At 41.2% G+C, this 24,518-nt stretch overlaps 1 protein-coding gene across 2 annotated transcripts in view; it reads left to right on the top strand.

Moving 5' to 3' along the window:
• The first annotated feature begins 453 nt into the window (after nucleotides 1-453).
• LOC137372151 (signal transducer and activator of transcription 4-like) overlaps nucleotides 454-24,518 on the top strand; it is a 107,007-nt gene continuing 82,942 nt past the window's right edge. For both annotated transcript variants that reach the window (XM_068035653.1, XM_068035652.1), the window contains exons 1-3: nucleotides 454-643; nucleotides 8,360-8,488; nucleotides 16,348-16,492. In XM_068035653.1, the coding sequence (XP_067891754.1) occupies nucleotides 8,361-8,488; nucleotides 16,348-16,492 (273 nt within the window). In that variant the 5' untranslated portion in view covers nucleotides 454-643; nucleotide 8,360. The remainder of the gene's footprint in view (nucleotides 644-8,359; nucleotides 8,489-16,347; nucleotides 16,493-24,518) is intronic.

Raw genomic sequence — 24,518 nt, 5'->3', positions numbered from 1 at the left:
GATTAACCGGGTTGGAGGGTGGGATGGAGGATATGGGGGGGGGGGGGGGGGGGAATTGAGGGGATGGAAGGGAAATCGAAGTTTTGGAGAGGGAATCGAGGGATAGGGGAGGGCGAGGAGGGGTAGGAGGATAGAGAGATCAAGGCTAGGGGAGGGTGATTGAGGGAGGATAGAGTGGAGAGGTTTAGATGCGGGACGGATATGGGGGTGAAGGGGTAGGGGAAGGAATGGAGGGAAAGGGAAGGGAACAGAGGCGGGCGAGGGGAGGGGTTTAGAGGGGTTATAGAAAGGGAGGTGAGATGGCGGTTCTTTTTGCAACTGCTGCAGTGTCGCAATAACTGTGTGCACATAGCTGCAGTGTGACAAGCGAAGGGGTTTCCGCTGCTGCGAGTACTGGGGGCCGTGCACGAGCTCTGTCCTGAGACAGCGCGCGCCACTGCACTGAATAGAAGCAGAGGCAACGCAGCGCGTGCCGGAAATGCTGAGCGTCACCGATTGAGACAATGTCACAAACAGGTTACATTTGAGTGATCGAGAAAGCCGGAGCCACATGTACACGGTGAGAGAGCAGGGAAATAGCGAGCTCCCTGAATCCAGTTCTAACAAACATACACACTGGCACTGACTGACAAGAAGCTGCAAGGTAAGTAGACTGTGCAGTAGACAAGGGTGGCAACATGATGATTTAATTTGATAAGTTATCTTTTAGTCTTTTTACGATTTGGGCGTTTATTAGCTCTGCTCTTCTTACAAAAGGAACACTTTGCGATATTTATTTTATTTGGATTAATGACACTATGGGCACCCCACCCCCTCCCGTGTCGTAAAAGAGTAGAAAGTAAGTAGAAACTTCACTTTTATTCCTTCCGATTTCACTCCGCCACCTGATGGAGATAAATTAGCTTCGTTCCCTTGCTCCATAAGGCAGAAATAGGTATTTTGAAACAATTGAATGAATACCCGTGCTAACTTATGGTAAAACATTTCAAAGCAGAGGAGCAGACGCTTGTTGCAATCATGATTTAATAACCGAATTTCAGAAATTGGTAAATTGTTTAGAATATAAATGGGGCTTGAATTGTGATTTAGCTGGCAGAAATAACAAACCTATGGGATTTTTTGTGTGCGCACATATCTATGTTGAGAAACTTTTTTGCCTTATATCCATATGCCGTGTCTGCTTGTTCCATATCAACCGTGGCGCTGCTACAGACTCCCTTTCTCTAATGTTGTGTTCCACTTGTCGGACGTCTTGAACAGTTCTACTTGTTTGTATTTTTCATCAACACGTTACATTTTAAACCGCCAATAAGGAAAGGCAGTGTGGCCCACTCTTGCCATCAAGAAGTAATTTCAGGACAGATGAGATTTATTCGGAATATTTGCTGTATGCAGTGTGTGACGTTCTTTTGCAAGAGCCCTAGTGATTGTCACAGGGAAATCCCTTGAGTGGTTACATTCAAACCGTGTGGTAGCAATGACTCAATTGGGTCAACTTTTTGTTTAACGATATAGAATGTGGAAACACGTGGTAATGCAAAATACAATCAGAAAATGATGGAAATACACGGCAGATCTGTCAGCATTCAGAAAGAGAAAAGACAAGTCACTTTCAAGTGTTGCGCAGACCTTTCATCAGAAATGGAAACTTAACGATATGGGTGCCCTTTGGTATAACTGAGGAAATAAACACAAAAAGAAATCTCTTTTCCCTCATCATTTTTGTTCTTCTAAAGGATTTGTTAAACTTCCAGACTCTGATAGACCCTTTATCACTGACGTGCAAACTTTCCACTTTATGGATGCTGATGGGTTTGCTATCCACTTCTAATATTTTTTGTTTACTTTATGCAAGGGGCACTAAATTAATTCATAAATAACAAAGTAACTTGTCATTGTGCAGTTTATTCCCTGCCCAAAACATAAACATGGGTTAGTGTGGTGGCTTAGACAACACGGTGAGTATAGTGTTAATCCAAACCACAGGTGTCAACATTTAAAATGCTTTTATCTTTGCACCACTGTACTCAGAATTATGGCCTTAATAGTCGAAGGTGTATAATTCATAGAGCAGTTAGGTTTCTATTCATATTTTCAATGCTACATTAGGATGCACATCATTGAATTATTATTTCCATCCAAATCCCTTGAACTAAGATATATATACTGATCATATTCAGATTATGGCTCATGTCAGGCAACAGACATAGAAGGACTAACTGGAATCTGGCTGAGTTAGCAAGAAATGGAGAAGGAAAATAACACTGGAGAAAATTGTGAAAAATATTCCCAAGTATGTATGTGTGGAATGACTGCTGAAGGACGTATCAAAGAGGATGAGGGGATGAAGAAGCTTCACTGTGTCATCAGTGCAACATCAAGAAATGAGAAAGTACCTCGGGTTTGAAAGGGTCAATAATAATTCAGCTGCACAGCTAGAAGTTCAGAAAATAATGTAAGGATACCCAGAGGCATTACTCTGCTTAGTTTGCCAGACCAAAAAAGTCTGCTGTAGTACTCTGAAGATATTGGGATGGAAGGCTGCAGCTTCACAAAAGGATGTTGGTGTGCTGATGAGATCTTTATGCTGAGAAAGAAAAATGCCAAGAGCATGAAAAAGATCTGTGGATATCTTGGGGCTTGATTTTTCTCTGCTATACCCCTTCAGCCATTCTCCAAGCTTATCTTGTCCATGAGACTCACCTCCCACTCTCTTGACCGTATTCCCATTAAACTTCTGACCACCCAATTTCCAACAACAACAATCTGTATTTACATAGCACCTTTAACAAAGTAAACTATCCCAATGTGCTTTACAGGAGTGTTATAAAACAAAGGACATTGAGCCACATAAGATGGCCAAAAACCTGGTCAAATAAGTAGGTTTTACAGAGAACGTAAAGATGGAAAGAGGGGTTGAGAGGTGGAGAGGTTTAGAGAGAGAATTCCAGAGTTTAGGACTCTGGAAGCTGAAGGCTCGGCCATCAATGGAAGGGTGATTAAAATTGGGAATGCTTGAGGCCAGAATTGGAGGAGTGCAGGGAATCTCAGAGGGTTACAGGTCTGGAGAAGATAAGAGATAGGAAAGGGTGAGGGCATGGAGGGATTTAGAATCAAGGATAAGAATTTTAAAATTGAGGCATTGCTTAACAAGAATCCATAGAAGCCTTTATAGGTCAGCAAGCATAGGGGAGATAGGTGAATGGGACTTAATGAAGTTAGGACACAGCAGCATTTTGGATGACCTCAAGTTTACAGAGGGTAGAACATGAGATGCTGGCCTGCAGTGCATTGCAATAATCATGTCTAGAGGTAGCAAAGGCATAGATGAGGATTTCAGCAGGAGATGATCTGAGTAAGGGGCAAAGATGGGCGATGTTATGGAAGTGGAAATAGGAAATCTTAGTGATGGTGCAGATATGTGCTCGGAAGCTCATCTCGGGCTCACCGATGATGCCAAAGTTGCAAATAGTCTGGTTCAGATCTGGACAGTTGCCAGTGAGAGGGATGGAGTCCATAGCTAGAGAACAGAATTTGTGTTGTGGACCGAAGACTGTGGCTGGAATTTTACACCCCTGGCATGAATGGGCTGGGGGTGGAGGGGTGGGGGGGGGCGGGGTTTGCAAGATTGAGTGGGAGGCCAGGGGTGCAATTCCCATTGCCTTCCCAGCCCTGCTGCAATCTTACTAGCCCACGTGCCCTAGGCCAATTAAGGCCCTTAAATGGCCAATTAATTGCCACTGAAGGGCTTCTTCCCGCAGCTTCTGGAATATTACTAGCAGCAGGCGAGTGGTTCAGTAGCTTAGATTGCCGTCCAGTAAAACCTGGTGGCCTCCTTGTGGGCTGTGGGGCGAGCCCTCCTGATCGGACACCCTGTGCCCGACAGAGGGTTCTCTGCCCTTCCCCCACAGCACTAGTCATCTCCACTGGAGAACCTCCCACCTCCCTCTTGAGCAACTCCCCCTGCCTCGCCTGGTAAAGCCTGGCTACCCAACCTGAACCCGACCAAACCTGACCACATGTGTTGGGTTCGGGTCGCGTCGGGTCTATATTCGGTATCCAGCATTCGGGCTCGGGTCGGGTTTTAATTTTATACCCGTGCCAGGCTTTATCGCCGGGGCCCAGCTACACACTTACCTGCGTGTTTCCAGTCCTGGCTGAGTGCAGTCCCAGCAGTGGTCACCACTCCCAGTGGTGCTACTGGGACTGAAGAGCTGCGGGCCCGCTGATTGGCCAGCAGCTCTTGTAGGCGGGACCTCCTGCCTCAGAGGGGTGGACGTCCTGCCCGAGGCCAATTAAGGGCCTGGGCCACGTAAAATTACAATGTGGCTTCCAGGCCCGGCAGAGGCATGCTCGCCACCAATGTTTTTTTCTTTGCTAGTGGGCGGGGCCTCTGGCTCCAACGTAAAATTCCAGCCTATGACTTTGCTCTTCCCAATATTTAGTTGAAGGAAATTTCTGCTCATCTGCTACTAGGTATCAGACAAGCAGTCTGACAATTCAGAGACGGTGTAAGTGTTGAGAGAGCTGGTGGTGAGGTAGAGCTGGGTGTCATCAGTATACATGTGGAAATTAACACAAGTAACAGTGCAGGAACAAGAATAGCCATTGCATGTGATTCTTTGGCTATGACTAGATAGATAAGAATGGAACAGAGAGTAGGGATATTGGGCAGGTAGTCTAATTGCCAAAATGTGACTAGTGGTGTCTCATAAGGATCTGTGATGGGGCCTCAACTATTCACCTCCATATTTCTTAATGACGTAGATGATGGGATAAAAAAACAAATTTGCCAATGACACAAAAGATAGGCAGCACTGTAAGCGGTGTAGATGAAAGCATAACATTGCAAAGTGATATTGATAGATTAAGTGAATAGGCAAAACTGTGGTAAATAGATTTCATTGTCAGCAAATGTGAGGTTATCTACTTTGAACCTAAAAAGGATAGATCAGAGTACTTTCTAAATGGTGAAAAGCTAGAAACAGTGGAGGTCCAAAGAGACTTAGGGGTCCAGGTACATAGATCATTAAATTGTCATGAACAGGTCAGAAAATAATCAAAATGACTAACTGTATGTTGGCCTGAATATCTAGAGAACTAGAATACAAGGGAGTAAAAGTAATGCTACAGCTAAGCAAAGCCCTGGTTAAATCATACCTGGAATATTGTGAGCATTTCTGGGCACTGTGCCATAGGAAGGCTATATATTGGCCTTGGAGGGAGTACAGTGCAGATTTACCAGAATGATACCTCAACTCCAAGGTTTAAATTGAGAAGAGATTAAACAAACTAGGGTTGTATTCCCTGGAATCTATAATAAGAGCACTAAGTTTTTCTCTGTCTGGACTGTTTTGATTGGGCAGTTTAAGGGGAGTGTCTGTTGGGTTTATTTGGTGGTTGGCTCACACAGAGGCACATCGGTCACACAGAGGACAGGAGCACATGACACACGTGCAGCTGCCAACGTGGAGGCGCTGGGGTAAGAGAATGGGTGGAGAGCTAAAACAGCAGAAGGGGAACCCAACAAGGTTTCCCTGGCTGGAGAGATTTTTTCCATGAGAGTTTGGATGGGATTGATGGGAGGGATAGGGATGAATGGCAAGAGTGAGATGGAGATGGCATGGGAGGGATGGAAGGAATGATATGGGGATGGAATGAAAGGGAGGGGATGGCATGGGAGAGGTGAATAAGATGATGGAATAGGTTAAGTGTGGCAAAATGGCAGAGACAATTATTTGATACAACTTATTCGAAAGTTATTCTTTCTGCTAAAAATGAAGATTCACTAGATTGGAATGAAAAAGGTTTAGAAAAGCTATCAGGTGAATTAAAAGAATACATTAGTGTTGATTCTATAGACAAAGAAGATGATAGCAGTCTATACCCTCCAAAGTTTCTATACAGTCTAACACCAATGGGCATGCCACTGCACAAACTTAGACTCAGGGAAGAAGCAGTTATAATGTTGCTACAAAACCTGAATCCTAAACAAGGACTTTGTCATGGAACAAGATTGGTAGTTAGGAAGCTGTTTTCTTCAATGATTGATGCTGAAATTATAATAGACAGATTTCAAGGAACTAGAGTGTTTATTCCTAGAATAATAGAGCCCATCAGATGTAAACCTGTCTTTTCAACTCTGGAGAAAACAGTTTCCAATTAGACTTTCATGTTCTGTGACTATAAACAAGTCACAATGACAGACTCTTGACAAAACTTGTATTTATATTGCTCACCCTGTTTTTACATGTGGACAGTTTTATGTAGCTTTTTTCCAGAGTGAAAAGTTTTGATTCTGTTAAAGTTTTTGGTGAAAGAATAACTAGAAATTCTGTATTACATATGAACATACGAATTAGGAGCAGGAGTAGGCCAGGCCACTCGGCCCCTCGAGTCTGCTCCGCCATTCAATACGTTCATGACTGAACTGATTACTCCACATTTCCGCCTACCCCCGATAACCTTCACCTCCTTGCTTATCAAGAATCTATCTACCTCTGCCTTAAAAATATTCAAAGACTCTGCTTCCACAGCCTTTTGAGAAAGAGAACTCCAAAGACTGACGACCCTCTGAGAGAAAAAATGTCTCCTCATCTCTGTCTTAAATGGGCAACCGCTTATTTTTAAAAAGTGACCCCTGGTTCTAGATTCTCCCACAAAGGGGAAATATCCTTTCCACATCCACTCTGTCAAGACCCCTCAGGATCTTATATGTTTCAATGAAGTTGCCTCTTACTCTTCTAAATTCCAGCAGATACAAGCCTAGCATGCCCAATCTTTTCTCATAAGATAGCCTGCACATCCCAGGTGTTAGTCTAGTAAACCTTCTCTGTACTGCCTCCAATGCATTTACGTCCTTCCTTAAATAAGGAGACCAGTACTGTACACAGTACTCCAGATGTGGTCTCACCAATGCCCTGTACAGCTGAAGCATAACCTCCCCACTTTTGTATTCAATTCCCCTCGTGATAAACAATAACATTCTGTTAGCTTTCCTAATTACATGCTGTACCTGCATACTAACCTTTTGTGATTCATGCGGTAGGACAGCCAGATCCCTCTGCATCTCAGAGCTCTGCAATCTTTCACCATTTAGATAATATGCTTCTTATTTATTCTTCCTGCCAAAGTGGACAATTTCACATTTTCCCACATTATACTCCATTTGCCAGGTTTTTGCCCACTTACTTAACTTATCCATATCCCTTTTTAGCCTCCTTATGTCCTCTTCACAAGTTACATTCTTAACTATCTTTGTGTCATCAGCAAATTTAGCAACCATACCTTAGGTCCCTTTATCTAAGTCATTTATATAAATTGTAAAAAATTGAGGCCCCAGCACAGATCCCTGTGGCACACCACTCGTTGCATCTTGGCAACCAGAAAATGACCCATTTATGTATACTCTCTGTTTCCTGTTAGCTAGCCAATCTTCTATCCATGCTAATATGTAACCCCCTACACCATGAGCTTTTATTTTTTGCAATAACCTTTGATGTGGCACCTTATCAAATGACTTCTAGAAATCTAAGTGCAATACGTTCACCAGTTCCCCTTTATCCACAGCACATGTAATTTCCTCAAAGAACTCCAAGAAATTGGTTAAACATGATTTCCCTTTAACAAAACCATGTTAACTCTGCCTGATTACCTTCAATCTTTCTAAGTGCCCTGCTATAACATCTTTAATAATAGCTTCTAACATTTTCCCCAAGACAAATGTTAAGCTAACTGGCCTGTAGTTTCCTGCTTTCTGTCCCCCTCCCTTTTTGAATAAAGGAGTTACATTCGTTATTTTCCAATCTAATGGAACCTTCCCCGAATCTAGGGAATTTTGGAAAATTAAAACTAACGCATCAACTATCTCACTAGTCACTTCTTTTAACACCCTAGGATGAAGTCCTAAAGATTGTTAGATGTTCTGCCTTGTTTTGTTTGACCTTCCCTTTGCTAAGGTGTGCAGTGTCTAGTAATTCTTTAGTCCATGAGTACTGTAACTGGCATTGCAACAAATAATAAGCTTTCTCATATAATTTTATACAACTAACTACGCTATCTAGTAGAAACAAGAGCTCCTGATTGTAAATTCCTTCACTGAGAAAATATTCTTAACCACAGCTTTACAACTAATAATAATTCAGCCGGAGGCATAGGGTGCATGTGGGTGTATTTATGTGTGTGGGTCACCATGCATGAGAAGCAGTAGGAAACAGGAAAAAGGAAAGGTACATTCTGACTTCTTCAAATTGTTTTGGCAGCAAATCAAAATCTCTTTGAAATTATTATTCATGGTTTTCTATAAAATGTAATCAATTGTGCTATGCTGATAGTTTTAGTTTTCCAAACTTTTTGACAGAATGTCCCAATGGCATCAGCTCCATCAGTTGGACACACAGCTCCTGGAAAAAGTGGACCAGTTGTATGATGATACCTTTCCCATGGAGGTCCGTCAGTTCCTAGCACATTGGCTAGAACACCAAGACTGGTGAGATCCGAGATAAATTCAACTGTATTTGTTACATATTTTATTTTGGGATATTGATATATACATAAATGCTAACTTTTCTTACAAAGCTTTGTTATTCATCCTTACTTAGCTTATTTTTTGTAGCTGCAATAAAGTCAGAAACACAGCAGCTAATGGTTAATGAAAAGCAAAAAAGTTCAAATGCTGTAAACCTGAAACAATAACAGAAACTGGTGTTCAGAAGCTTAAACAACATCTACAGAGATAACAAATAGTTGGCATTTTGGGCTGGCCCCTACTTCAGAACTGAAAAATGAAAGTTGAACAAGCACTTCAATAGAATCATCTAAAAAAGAGAAAGGACAGAGGAACAACACAGAGAAAGAAGTGGTGCAATCACCTTTTACTTGCTTAAAAGAAAAACAGGGCCGCTTTAGAGAGGATGTATCCTCTTGTGGGGCAATCTAGAACTAGAGGTCATAGTTTTAGGAGAAGGGGTGGAAGATTTAAAACAGAGATGAGGAGAAATTACCTCTCTCAAAGGTTCGTGAGTGTGTGGAATTCACTATCCCAGAGTGCGTTGGATGCCGGGACATTGAGTAAATTTAAGGAGGAGATAGACAAATTTTTAATTAGTAATGGGTTGAAGGGTTATGGAGAACGGGCAGGAAAGTGGAGTTGAGGCCGAGATGAGATCAGCCATGATCGTACTGAATGGCGGAGCAGGCTCGAGGGGCTGAATTGCCTACTCCTGCTCCTTGTTCTTATGTTCTTTAGTTTCAGCAAGGGTCCATGTAGGATCTCTTTAGTTCTGAGTAAGTGGAGTGGCCAGCTGCTCATTTGAATCTGACTGGCAAGCTCTGGACTCTCAATAGGTGTCACACTGGCTTTGGGCTACAGGAAAGTCCCGCCAGCACCAGTGGGCAGTGTTGAAATCAATCCTTTAGTCATTGTTGTAATGTAAGGAAACACAGCAGCTAATTTGTGTACCGTAAGGTCCTGCAGAAAACAATGAGTTAAATGACCTGATAATCTGTTTTAATCACTTGGGTTGCGGGTGACTGTCTTATACTATGGTCAGGCGCATCATCAATGGATTGCCCAGAGATACTTCCACACATTCCCACACTCCCCCCAACAATTTACCTTCCCTTTCCCAAACACACAGGAACGTCATACAGAACTAAATATTTTGTGAATACTAACTTAAAAGACATGCACTTATATAGTGCCATTCTCAACCTCAGGATGTCTCAAAGTGCTGCACAGCCAATGAAGCACTCCTAAATGTAGTTACTGTTGCAGTATTGGCCAGCATACCACAACTCCCATGCTCTTCTGAATAGTGCCACTGGACCGTTTATGTCCACCTGTGAGGGTAAATAAGGCTTCAATTTATTTGTCTTTTCTGAAAGATGGCACCTGCAGCAGTGCAGCACTCCCTCAGTACTGCACTGAAGTGCTAGCCTAGATTATGTACTTGAGTCTCTGAAGTGAGGCTTGAACTCATAACCTTCTGACTGAGGCAAGAGTCCTATCATTGAGCCAAAGCTGGAAAAAACATTGAAGTTGAAGACTTTAGAGAGACAAAGAAGGTATGAATAACCAAGACAATGAGAGGTGCCAGTGACCAAGCACAAGTTAGATGACTACTTTGCCAAACATCTCTGTTCTGTTCAGAGTTGTGACCCTGAGCTCTTTGTGGGTTGTCACTTTAATTTCCTGTTCTTTTCCCAATTCTCTGCCTTTGCCTTCTTGTACTGTTGCAATGAAGCTCAACATCAATTCCAGCAACATTATCTTCTCTTTCTTGAACAATCTGCAGCCCTCTGGCCTGAACACTGACAATATTAACTTCAGACCTTAGCTATATACTCCATTTTGTTTGTGCCAGGGGTGCTGGTGATGTAGAATGGGTCTGTCAGTGTCTGGAGGGAATCACAGCATAACATTGGCAGGGAAATCTGTTCCCCCTAGTGTTGGCCAGTTTTTTCTCTTTTCAGTGCTGATGGACTCATTAGGGTAGTTTTTCAACTTTCAGCCCAGGTGCAATGCAGTTATAGCTGTCCATTAAGGAAACTGTTCAATTTTTCTTTCTATTGCAATCAATGGAAATGAAAATTGAGTGGTTTCAATAATGACTGGCGGATCCATAATATTAGTTTTACACCCTGGGGAAAGGTGAAATCTATTCCATTATGATTTTCTGGCTTTCTTTGGCTTTAAATTTCAGAACTGTTCTGTAGGCTTTCTGTACTTGCAAGGTCTCCTATCTTTTCACTGGCACCATTCATTGTCTTGGTTATTCATACCTTCTTTGTTTCTCTAAAGTCTTCAACCTCAATGTTTCTTTCAGCTTTGGCTCTATGATAGGACTCTCGCCTGAGTCAAAAGGTTATGGGTACAAGCCTTACTTCAGAGATTCAAGTACATAATCTAGGAGGAGACTGCACATGAGCAGCGAACACAGTATACTAGACTACAGGACCTAAATGCAAATTGCTGTCTCACAGAAGGAATGCCTGGACAGTGGTATGGGAGGAGATAAATGGATAGATATTGCATCTTCCATAATTGTATATAAAAATGGCAAGGCAGGGCAATGAAAGGTGGAATGAGCCATGAGAGAGCAATCACTCTGGAAAGCGGGGAGGAGATTTGGTGATTGATGCAGAATAATGTTGTAGGTGGTGGAAATGACAGTAGGTGATCTGATGAATATGGCGACTGTAAAGTAAGAACAAGGGGGATTCTGCCACAGTTGCAAGAGCAGAGTGACGGAAAGAGAACAGTTACACAGGAAATAGATCATTCAATCATCAGAAAGTTTAAAGCTTGTTTCATTTTTGTTTTAAGAAAACATTCAATGCATAACTTAAAAGTTTTCTACTGATAGTAAGCTAACATTCATCGAGTTTGCTTGCATTTTTAAATAGCTACCAGTTAAGTTGCTCGTAACTTTAAAAAAAAGTTAAAGGAATTATAAAACATAAAGTTAATCTTTTTTAAGATATTGACTAGATATGATGGCACCTCCAATGTTAGAGTTGACCTTTGGTCGTAACAAAATTGAAGTGGAGGCAAACAGTCTTTTTTGATCTGGAGCTAAGAGCACAGATTATTAAGTAATGAAACAGTTGAACAGCGATACTCATTTATCACCTAATTTCAGTGATCCCTTTTTTTGCTGCTGTTTCTGCTATTGATGGTGCAGGTAAGAGCAATTAAAGGTGCCTTAACTATGATATGGGAGGTAAGCTTTACTCCCTGGACTTCTGGTATTCTGGCAATAGGTTGGGACTACAGCTATTAATGAATAATGTCAAACACATTTCAAGGAAAGCTGAAAAAAGCCAAAATCCACTGAATACAGAAACTGGACAGGTTACCTACTGAGCACCACTAGCAGCTGGAAAATAAAGCAACTGGAATGCATAAGGTCTTAGTAGAAAGCTGCCATGTGTGCAGGTAAACTGTGATTCGTTGCAGCTTTCAAAAATTCAGTTGTGAATGTCAGTAATGAAGAATTCAAACTAATGAAATAATCATAACCAATTTCAGTTAAAAATACAAATCAAATAGTTTAATTTTGTTCACCCTGTCATCCCTTTTCCTGTATTGTCTCTTCTTTCCCAGGGTCTATCGTTGTCTTATATATTATTGGCTTTTTCGACCTAATCTAACTTTTTCTTCCAACTTTCTTTTTCTAATTTTAAAACTAAATTAGTGGGAGGAAGTTTCAAAATACTGGGTTTGCATTGTCTGAAAACTGTTCTTAATTACCATTTTTCCAGCCAATCAAATGCTACAAATGTAAAGATTGGTATTGCATCATATATGCAAAGAGATCAATAATACAAGTTTGCTCATTAATGAACCATAGGGCCCAACATCATGTTGAATAGTTAACTTTATTTTTCCACATTTGAGTCTTTTTAACCTTAATTCTTTTCTTAAAAATTCCATTTATTTTAGTTTTGAGATGTACATATATAGCTTTTAATTGAGGCTGAAAAAGAACTTCCCAAATCATTCTGTTTGCTTATCTATCACCATGCATGCAAGTTAAAAATAAACTTGAAATCTTAATTCAGTGTAAATAATGTAAATTAATGTGAGAAATGTTGGCATTCATTATGACTACTCACTGCTTTCTTTGGTGTTTGCTATAGTTCGGGACTTGCTTTTTTATTATTTAGTTTCCCTTACAATTTGGTAGTGCTATTGCACATTGTCTTTACAACTATAATTCCCCACTTGTTGACACGTTCCTTGTTCTAGCTCTGTGCCATCATTAAAACAGTAACCGAGCACCAGAAGCTCCACTATCGACAAAAACAACGTAACCTGTTTTAGGCGTTAAGGGAAAACAGGCTAGTGAGATAACCCAGGCCCATCAGGGGCAGTGATTGATGAGAGACAGATTATAGGATTTCACAGAGGTTTGGAACTGATCACTTACCAACCCTCTTAACTGGGAATTGGTACATGGAATTGAATGGGATTAAAGGATAGGACAAAATCAAACTACTTTTAACAGCAAAATTCAGTTGCTGTGAAGTGTGCGTATTTAACTCTGTTTATATTCGAGTTCACGTTTAGTGAAGACAATTTCACTTTCAATAAAAGAAACTAGTTTTGTTAATCAATTGCAAACTCACTGCCTATCTGGTATTTTTAATGTAAACATTTTGAGTTTGCTGTCTGAAGATTCTGGTATTTGTTCTAGCAGCTCTAAATTTTAATATAATTCCTGAAACTAAATCAGGATTGCTAAAAATAAAAACAATATCTGTGACAACAACAACTTCTATTTATATAGTGCCTTTTAACATCATAAAACATCCCAAGGCTCTTCAAAGGAGCGGTAGAAAGCAAAATTTGCCAACACACCAGACAATGATATTCTAGGGCAGATGACCAAAAGCTTGGTCAAAGAGGTGAGTTTTAAGGATCATGTTAAAGGAAGAAAGTGAGGTAGAGAGACTGAAAGGTTTACTGATGGAGTTCCAGAGTTTAAGGCCTTAGCAGCTGAAGGCACAGCCTCCAGTGGAAATCGGGGATACTCAAGACCAAAATTGGACAAGTGTAGATATCTTGGAGGGTTGTGTGGCTAGAGGAGATTCGAGGTAAGGAGAGACAAGGCCTTGGAGGATTTGAAAATGAGGATGAGAATTTTAAAATCGAGGCATTGCTTAATCAAAAGCCAAAGTAGGTCAGCAATGATGAACAGGATTTGGTGCAAGTTGAGACACTGGCAACAGAGTTTTGGAAGACCAAGTTTATGAAGGGTAGAACGTAGGAGACAAAGAGTGTATTGGAATAGTCAAGTCTAGAGGTAACAAAGGCAGCGATGAAGGTTTCATCAGCAGATGAGCTGAGACAGAATGGAGTTGAGTGATATTACAGAAGTGGAAATAGGCTGTCTTAGTGGTGGTGCGGATGTGTGGTTGGAAGTTATCCATATGATACCAAGGTGCAAACTATATGGTTCAGCCTCTCAGTTGCCAGGGAGAGGGATGAGTCGATGATTAGGGAAGAGAGATTGTGGCAGGGACCAAAGGCAGTGGCTTCAGTCTTCTCAATATTTAATTAGAGGAAATTGCTGCTCATCCTGTACTGGATGGTGGACCAGCAGTCTGACAATATAGAGGTCGAGAGATGTGATGATGAGGTAAGCTGGGTACTGTCAGTGTACATTTTTTTAAAATTTATTCTTTCATGGATGTGGGCGTCACTGGCAAGGCCAGCATTTGTTGCCCATCCCTAATTGCCCTTGACAACTGAGTGTCTTGCACGGCCATTTCAGAGGGCAGTTAAGAGTCAACCACATTGCTGTGGGTTTGGAGTCACTTGTAGGCCAGACCAGGTAAGGATGGCAGATTTCTTTCCCTAAAGGACATTAGTGAACCAGATCGTTTTTTACGACAATTGATTGTTTCATAGCACCATTACTGAGACTAGTTTTCAATTCAGATTTTTTATTTATTAATTGTATTTATTAATTGAATTTAACTTCCACCAGCTGCCGTGGTGGGATTTGAACCCATGTCCACAGGGTATTAGCCTGTGCCTCTGTGTATTTCTCGTCCAGTGACATTGCCATTAAACCACCCTCTCCCTACATGTGGAAACAGATGCTTTGTGTTCAGATGATGTCGCTGAGGGGCAGCATGTAGATTAAAAAATAGGAGGGGTCAAGGTGATCTTTAGGAGACACCAGAGGTAGCGGTGCAGGAGTGGGAAGAGAAGCCATTGCAGGTGAATCTCTGGCTACCATTAGGAAAGAATGGAACCAAGTGATTGAGGTCGCACCTAGCTGGGCGATGGTGGAAAGCCATTGGAGGAGGGTGGTATGATCAACTGTGTCAAAGGCTGCAAACAGGTCGAGAAGGACGAGGAGGGATAGTTTACATTTGTCACTGTCTCATTGGACGCCCTTCGTGATTTTGATAAGGACTGTCTCGGCACTGTGGCGGGGACGAAACCTGATTGGAGGGATCCAAACGTGGAGTTCTGGGAAAGATGAGCATGGAATACTCACACTAATGTTACGAGTTATGGACCAAAAATAAAAAGCAAATGAGATCCTAGGAGAAATAGATGACTTGCAACTGATTATTAATGATAACTATGGAGTAGAGGCAGTTTGTCTTTGTATCTTACCATCCTATACCAAACCAGAGAACACTTGCTACTGCCACTGAGTGGAAAAAGTGCTCTATTCTCAAGCACAGGCACGCTTTACCTTGACAAACATCACTATTTGTGAAAGGCAAGATATGTTGCTATGCAACTAGAGACCTAAACCGAAGAAAAAGGGAAAAAAACAATGAAAAGAAAGATAGGCCCACTCTATTTTCCCCTTATTTCCATCTCTTATCCCTCATTTAGTGAAGGCTTGTCTTATGTTGGGTTATAGTTCCATGGGAGCTGGCATACATTGCTTCACCTAAGTAGTTACTTGTCATATGTGATCGTGACACTTTGGGGGCCGTTAAAATAAGAGCAATAACTTGAACTCTGCAATTCATGAAGTCATAGAGAGATACTGCACCGAAACAGGCCCTTCGGCCCACTGAGTCCACGCCGACCATCAACCACCCATTTATACTAATCCTACATTAACCCCATTTTCCCTCTCACATCCCCACCTTTCCTCAATTCTCCTACCAACTATCTGCAGTAGGGGCAATTTTTTTCCAATGGCTAATTTACCGATCAACACGCAAGTCTTTGGCATGTGACAGGAAACCGGAGCACCCGGAAGAAACCCACGCGGTCACAGGGAGAACTTGCAAACTCCGCACAGGCAGTACCCAGAACCGAACCTGGGTCGCTGGAGCTGTGAGGCTGCGGTGCTAACCACAGACCCCTTCTCATGAGAAATAGGAGCAGGAGTAGACCATATGGTCCGTCGAGCCTGCTCCACCATTCATTCTTGCCGCCTCCGCCCTATCCTGCTTTAAATATGCAGATCAGGTCTCAGTGATGTTATCAAGACCCTCTGCAATTTTGTCCCTGGGATGAGCAGGGGAACTTTAGTGTCAGCAGGGTGTTTTACTGTGGGAGCTTGTTCCTGTTACCACTCAACATTCACATTTTCCAGTATATTTAAAGAAAAATATGTGTAAACTTTCCAGGCACTTGATTCTGGAGACCAGATACACCTACAGATAGACTACATGATTAGATTAGACTACATGATTAGATTTGTTCATATCTTAGTTTTCTTAATCATTGTGGATTTTCCATTGTGGAACAAAATCATAGTGTTCTTCATTAACAATGCATAATATGACATTTTTGAAAACCCTTTTAGATAAATATAATGTATTCAGACTTGCATTTAATGGTTTGGTCATTGTTTTTAACAGGGATCTTGCCTCGAATAATGATTCTCTGGCCACCCTTCTGTTCCATAATTTATTAAAACAGATAGATGACCAGTATAGTCGTTTCTTCCTAGAAAAAAACTTTCTACTTCAGCACAATCTGAAAAGAATTAAACAAAACCTTCAGGTAAGATTTGAACACTGCTTCTTGACGAGTCAAAATTCTTGCTTCCATTCTGAAACTTAATGCATGTTCCTAAGGGTAATTTGGACTAATGGTCCATTCTCAGTTGGAAATTGATATGTTTCTCATTTTAACAGTGGTTGACATTCCACATAATCAGGTAAATATTGATGTTAAATTTGCGGGAAATGCATATGTTACCTAAAGGTAGTGCCTCTGCCAGTTTAATTTTGGAGAACATGTGAGAACTTAAGTGATAAAGAAAATATAAATTGGCTGTGACAGATTTATAGACAGTTGCTTAAAAAAAAGCCCTAAAAGAACTTGTGGGTTAGGGATTTTATTGTACAAAATATTAACCCAGAAAAGAAGCTCTTTTTATGCTCTCCAGTTTGGGATGTAACTTGGAGACTTATGAGGGGAGAGACTTACGTTGATTCTCCAGGGGCAGACAGTGCCACAGGTTGTGCAGGTAGCTACGCGAATGAATTTCTCCCCCACCTCGTGCAGTCACCATCATTGGTGCATGCTCACTGTTATTTACATAAGGATGCCAATGTTTATTATTTTACATTGTTGCTTCATAAAGAGGGAGAAAATTGATTATGAAAGTAAATTGGCAAGAAATATAAAAACAAACAGCAAAAGCTTCTGTGGGTATATAAAAAGAGAGTAGCTATAGTGAGCGTGGGACCCTTGGAGGATGCGAGTGGAGTGGGGAACAGGGAAATGGCAGATAATTTAAACCAATATTTTGCATCAGTCTTCACGGTGGAGGACACTATAAACATCCCACAGATATCAGATAAGCAAGGAGCTAATGGGAGGAAAGATCTTGTAACAGTCTCTATCACGAGGGACAAAGTCTTTGACAAACTAATGGGGCTAAGGGCAGACAAGTCGCCAGGACCTGATCTAAGGGTTTTAAAGGAAGTGGCTGCAGAGATAGTGGAGGCATTGGTTGAAATATTCCAGAACTCACTGGATTCCGGGAAGGTCCTAGCGGATTGGAAAACTGTTAATGTGATGCCCAGGTTCAAGAAAGGAGGGAGACAAAAAACAGGAAACTATAGACCAGTCAGCCTCACATCGGTCGTTGGGAAAATGTTAGAGACCATTATTAAGGTAGAAATAGCAGGGCATTTAGAAAAGCTTAACGCAATCAAACAGAGTCAACATGGTTTTGTGAAAGGGAAATCATCTTTGACAAATATGCCACGGTTTTTCGAGGATATAACAAAGCAGAGTTGATAAAGGGGAACCGGTAGATGTAGTGTATTTGGATTTCCAGAAGGCACTCGATAAGGTGCCACATAAAAGATTATTGCACAAGATAGGAGCTCACGGTATTGGGGGTAATGTATTAGCATGGATTGAGGATTGGTTAACACACAGAAGACAGAGAGTCAGGATTAATGAGTCTTTTTCAGGTTGGAAAGACATAACGAGTGGAGTGCCACAAAGATCAGTCCTAGGGCCTCAATTATTTAATATCTATATTAATGACTTGGAGGAGAGGGCAGAATGTAATATATCCAAATTTGCTGACAATACAAAAATAGGTAGGAGGGCATGTTGTGATGAGGACATAAGGAATCTGCAAGGGGATATAGATAAAAGCAAAATACTGCGGATGCTGGAAATCTGAAACAAAAACAAGAAATGCTGGATTCACTCAGCAGGTCTGGCAGCATCTGTGGAAAGAGAAGCAGAGTTAACGTTTCGGGTCAGTGACCCTTCTTCAGAACTGACAAATATTAGAAAAGTTACAGATTATAAACAAGTGAGGTGGGGATTGGGCAAGAGATAACAAAGGAGAAGGTGCAGATTGGACCAGGCCACATAGCTGACCAAAAGGTCACGGAGCAAAGGCAAACGATATGTTAATGGTGTGTTGAAAGACAAAGCATTAGTACAGATTAGGTGTGAATATACTGAATATTGAACAGCAGCAAGTGCAAACCTGAAGAAAAACAACCTGAAAAAAACAGTGGGTAAGCAAACTGAACAAACTAAGATGAAATGAAATAAATGCAAAAAAAGCTTGTAAAAAATGTAAAAAGGAATGTAAAAAAAAAAGAAGGAAGAAAAAATAACTAAAAATGACTAAAAATGAAAGTAAAGTGGGGGGCTGTCATGCTCTGAAATTATTGTTCAGTGTATGTTCAGTCCGGCAGGCTGTAGTGTGCCTAATCGGTAGATGAGATGCTGTTCCTCGAGCTTGCGTTGATGTTCACTGGAACACTGCAGCAATCCCAGGACAGAGATGTGAGCATGAGAGCAGGGGGGAGTGTTGAAATGGCAAGCAACCGGAAGCTCAGGGTCCTGCTTGCGGACTGAGCGGAGATGTTCCGCAAAGCGGATATAGATAGGTTGAGTGAGTGGGCAAAAACTTGGCAGATGTAGTTTAATGTAGGAAAGTGTGAGGGCACGTACTATGGAAGGAAGAATCAAATGGCGAGAGATTCCAAAAAAGAACAGTACAGAGAGATCTGGGTGTTCTTGTGCATGAAACCCAAAATGTTAACATGCAGATGCAGCAAGCAAGTAAGAAGGCAAACGGAATTTTGGCCTTTATTTCTAGGGGGTTGGAGTTTAAAAATAGGGAAGTCTTGTTACAACTGTACAGGGTGTTGGTGAGACCGCACCTGGAGCTACTGTGTACAGTTTTGGTCCCCGTATTTAAGAAAGGATATACTGGCATTGGAGGCAGTTCAGAAGAGATTCACTAGGCTGATTCCTGGGATAAAGGGGTTGACTTATCAAGAATGGCTAAACAGATTAGGTCTTTATTCGTTAGAGTTTAGAAGAATGAGGGGTGATCTTATTGAGACTTACAAGATTCTGAGGGGCTTGACACGGTAGATGTTGAGAAGATGTTTCCACTAGTGGGGGAATCTCAAACTAGGGGACAGTTACAGAATAAGGGGATACTCATTCAAAACTGAGATGCGATGGCGTTTCTCCTCTCAGAGGGTAGTGAATGTCTGGAATTCTCTACCCCAGAGAGTTGTGGAGGCTAGATCACTGAAAGTATTTAAAGAGGAGGTAGATAGATTTTTGAAATATTGGGGAGTTGAGGGCTATGAGGAGCTGGCACGAAAGAGGTGTTGAGGTCTGGGGCAGATCTTATTAAATGGCGGGGCAGACTTGAGGGGCCGAATGGCCCATGCCTGCTGCTATTTCTTGTGATCTTATTTAATTATTAAATTTAACCTGCTTGTAGATGAAACATTGATTGCTAGTAATATTGCTAGTTTTATTGTCTTATCACAGTATGCTACCTAAATTTAAACTATCAGAATTCTGACATTTTTCAATATTAGTATGTAAGGTTGGGGTCCTTTGTTTCCCAGTTTGGTGCTAACCATGCTCTTGCCACTGCAATTGCAACCTTATTTTGTCTCAATCTCAACCTGCAGGTCTGTCCTTTTTTTTATTCGTTCATGGGATGTGGGCATCGCTGGCTAGGCCAGTATTTGTTGCCCATTCCTAATTGCCCTTGAACTGAGTGCCTTGCCAGGCCTTTTCAAAGGGCAAAGAGTCAACCACATTGCTGTGGGTCTGGAGTCACATGTAGGCCAGACCAGGTAAGGATGGCAGATTTCTTTCCCTAACGGACATTAGTGAACCAGATGGGTTTTTGCAACAATAGACAACGGTTTTATGGTCACCGTTAGACTGATTTAAAAAAAAATGTATTTATTAATTGAATTCAAATTTCATCATCAGCTGTGGTGAGATTTGAGCCCATACCCCCAGAGCACAAGCCTATTGACTAAAACTTCGTCTGTTGTGTCCCAGTCAGTTCCAACCACACTCACTAGCCATTTTAATCCTCACTCCACTGAGTTCCACTTGATATGTACTAAATTCTAAAGTCCCTGAGGAGGTCATTTTCTGCCTATCAGCAATTTTGACCATGGTTTGCATTGTAAAGGTTATTTTGGGCAACAGTAACATTCCTTTTCCTCTCTGACAAGTTTAAAACAGTAGTAAAATGTTTGTCAGGAAATCAAAATGGCAATTAAGACAGTCGTTGGCTGAAAGGATCCAAATGATCAGTGGACTGATAAATGGGAGGATTTGGGATACAAGCAGTGGATAATTAAGGGGAAAACATATCCAAGGAATGAGGGGAGCACAGAATGACCTATCTAGAGTTAATAGGAAAGCAGTGTATAAAGAATTGAAGCTCTCTAGGTAGATGGTGATAGCAGGATATACATTAAGACAAAGACACTAGGAGCCATTAGGTGTCCTTAAACAGTAATTTCAATATTATTTAATCTAAATTCCTGCTTAGAGGATATTTATATGGCATCATCTCCTGTGGGTAAAAATAAGGAGAGGGAGGCCATTGAAGGTGAGTCCAATAAGGATTCCTCTGGCTCTATGTTAACAAGATCACAAATGTGTTTGTAATGTTTTCCTTCTCACTAGTTCTAGAAAATTATGCTTGCACTTTCACTAGCAATATTGAACAGAAAAAATTTCACAGATAGATTTATGATGTTGCTAACAGAGCAACTAGAGAAATTCTTTCCCCAATGTTGTTCTTTGGCTGGCCATACCACAATAGTTTGATAGTGCACTGGGTTAAAAACCACATGACTGGTGTAACAGTTTTTCACTTTAAAACCATACTGGTTCTGGCACAGTTCCAGAAGTAGCAATGCCTGTTTGTAAATGTTTCAGTTGCATAAACGTGCAACACTTCTGCAAACTGACTGAATATTGACATTGTGTAGTGACATTTAATTTGTGCTGCACGGTAACATTATTCTGGGTAGGTACTTTGGTAATTCAGCACTTTGTATGAATGTATGAGAATGGCAGGACCTAGGTTCATATTATGCAGACTCCTATGTGGTTTAGTTTTCCATCGAAGTCAAGTCATCGGAAGGCGCTGAGCCACTGCGAGGCATTTTGCTGCTACAGGAGGGGAGAAATTAGAAGGGGAGTAAACCACAACTGCTATCATGCCCTCCTTAATGGTTGATTGAAGAGTAGCTCTGATTAAAAGCTAAGAAGCATGCTACCTGATAATACCCGCACAGGGCATCGTAAGCATCTAAAGGGGAAAAGTATTGATTAAACAAATGAAAGATTAAAAAATAAAATTGTTAGGATTACCTCCAAAAGTAAGTTTACCTTTAGACTATCTATATCTATTTAATTTACTTTTGAAACATATGTTGAATGTTTTACCAATGGTTCAACAGATTTACACCATTGTGTAAGTACAACTTGCAGTTAATGTAGTGAAACACACTTAGCCATGCCACAGGAGTGTAATCAGACAAAAATGCCCTAGTCTTGATTCCCCAGCCGTTAACTGATCTCAACTGCATTGGTTGTCGGGGTACTACTGTTTACTTTAATGCCCCAAAATTAGGAAAAATAATTGTCGGACTTTCATCTCCTGATTATTGCATGTATGCACATGAATGAGATCAATTTTGGACTCAGCTGTGACGTCTTTGTGATCTTCAAAACCCCAATGAAATGCACTATCTAGATTCTCAAATGAAGAATGCCCACTTGAGTGAGTTCCTAGAGGCCAACCATTTCTGTGAATCTACACCAGCAAGGAGTCAGTGCCTCTTGAAGAGGAGAAAGGAAGAAAAGTTCCAGAAAAAGGAGTAAAAAATAAGCAGAATGAAGTAAAAGTACCACCATGTGAAAACAGGATGAAAAAGTTAATCATCTAGCACTGGATTATCATATAAATCCGACTTAATAGTTACACCTAACTGTGGGGTGTGCTGAACTCGCTCACCAGAAGAAAGAGGCATAGGGACCATTAGAAATTCATCTTCAAGCCTCTTTTGAATAAATCCAGTAAGCTTCGGGCCCCCAATGCCGCTCAACAGTCGAGCCCTTCAAAGTTCAGTCAGCTTGGACGCCGAGCTACCTGGTAGGTAAATCTGGGAAGGAGAGACAAATGGAAGGAGGGCAGGCCTGGTGGCAAGCTTAGGTTGATAGCAGCTCGCTGGATTACTGTGGAGGCAGGAGGAACATGTAGCTGCTGGTGTCTTTGGCTGCCTCCAAAGGTCTCTGCAAAGCCTCAAAAAAAACTAGTCAGAGCTTATGCAGTGCAATCGTCGACTAGTCCTGAAAATGGGTGCAGGATCCTCATTTCAATATTGAAATGAAGCTACACTCATTCCAGGTGGGTGTCTTAAAAAAAAGGGTCCTGATTAATTTAGTGGTGGCCCAAACACATGCAAATTGTGTGCTAAATTTGTCATTGATACACCTGTAAACCAGAGACACTGATGTTGAATTTAGGCCCCAATTTTTTTACCAAGATGATCTGACTTTCATAACAGTTGTGATCAAAAATGTAGACCAAGCAAACAAATGTTTCTTTGAAAATAAGGTTATGCATACTTAAGGATCAGGCATCTTCAGGACTGTTTATCAGATCAAAAATGATAAACTCTTTGGGAATGGAAAATATTTGCATGCTGAATGGTTAACAACATCCTGTTAAGTTTTATTATGTAAAGTAAGAATAGGGGGCAGAGGAAAATGTATTGCTCAACACATGACATTTATCAGCCATTATTATATTAAAGATTTCAATTACTTTGTTGTCTGCTGTTTCCTAACGCAAGGTACAGGAAATGATGGTTAGCATTGAATGTGCTCTTATTTTTAAGTACTCTAAATGTGATAGACACGTGTTAAAAGAGGCAAAGCTACTTATTTATATGGTCATATTTTTCATATAGTCAGAATTGGGATCATAAAATAATTCTTCAGTATGTTTTCTTGTTGAAGCATTTACTAGGCCTTTCAATTATAGTTGATGATTTTAATTTGCCCAATCTGCAATTATCAACTGTAGCTGCTTGATCTTCTTTAAACACTTTGGTTTTGCGTCTGAAAAACAGGCCATTTTTTAAGCATCCAATATGGCAGGGGGAAGTGCATGTTATGCACCTGGAGGCCTTCACCTCACCCATATATTCTGTTGGTGTTCAGGAAGACACCAAAATCATTTAAATTTCTGATTAAAATATTTCAACAATTGTCGTAGGTGCCTTTTGTGATCTTAAGCTGCCATAGTGCTGACTCACCACGTGATAAACTTGTTCAGTAATTCTTGGTGCTAACAGGCAGGAATGATGCCTCAGCAGTGTTATTTAACCATCCACTACATACAGGTTAGTTGCTGGTTTGTCATTCGAGGCTGTTGGTTAACTTCTGTACAGTTATTGGCCTGTTTTCTGGCCAACTTGATTCTGACTGTTGTGAAGATGATTTTGCTGATGCTAACCTGTTTGTTTTTGACTGCTTCAAAAAGAGCTTGACTGCCGTCATGAGTGGTCTGGTAGGGCTCCCATTGTTGCAGGAGGAGTTGGGAAAGCAGCAGGGAAAACAGGAGAAACTGGAGCAGCTGGGACAAGGTGGGCATGCGCAGGGGGCTTTACCCATAGTGAGTCATCAGGGAGCATTTCTCCTGCATGGCCTTCCTGGAGATGTAATCTCTTGGGTCCCTCAGTGTTACATTAAGTGTGACTGTTAGATGCCAGCATTTTCTTCTTTCACCTTTATTAAGCTCGGCATGAGGAGAAGTTGCACAAGCAGAAAACAATCAAGTGTAGTCGCGTGCTCTTAAGATTCAGATACCCTTCTGGTATTACACCAGACACTTCTTCGGGTATTGTACTACTTAACACTAAACATCACAGCATATTTGTACATTTACCGATTCTGCAGAAATCCCTTGTTCTCCCTTATTGGCTTCCTTTTGCCTTATGACCTCATATAGTGCTTTTCCTTCAGTAATTGTCCTTCATGTCCAGATGTGCCTTCCATCATGAGCTGCTCGTCAATAACTCATGACTTCCTGACCTTTGCACTGTCATCAATTTAATCTACTGTTGCTAGGCTAGGAACACGTATTTTAATTTCTTTTTGCTGGGATAATTCTTCCTGTCTTAAATGCTTCAATGCTCCGCTTCAGAAAGGAGACTGCCACCAAACTATGTCACCTGCTCCTGCTGCAACTACAACT

The sequence above is a fragment of the Heterodontus francisci genome, chromosome 7 (assembly GCF_036365525.1).
Source record: "Heterodontus francisci isolate sHetFra1 chromosome 7, sHetFra1.hap1, whole genome shotgun sequence".
NCBI classification, from domain to species: Eukaryota; Metazoa; Chordata; class Chondrichthyes; order Heterodontiformes; family Heterodontidae; genus Heterodontus; species Heterodontus francisci.
Note: the sequence above shows the minus strand (reverse complement) of the source record. Positions and strands in the feature narration are given on the sequence as shown.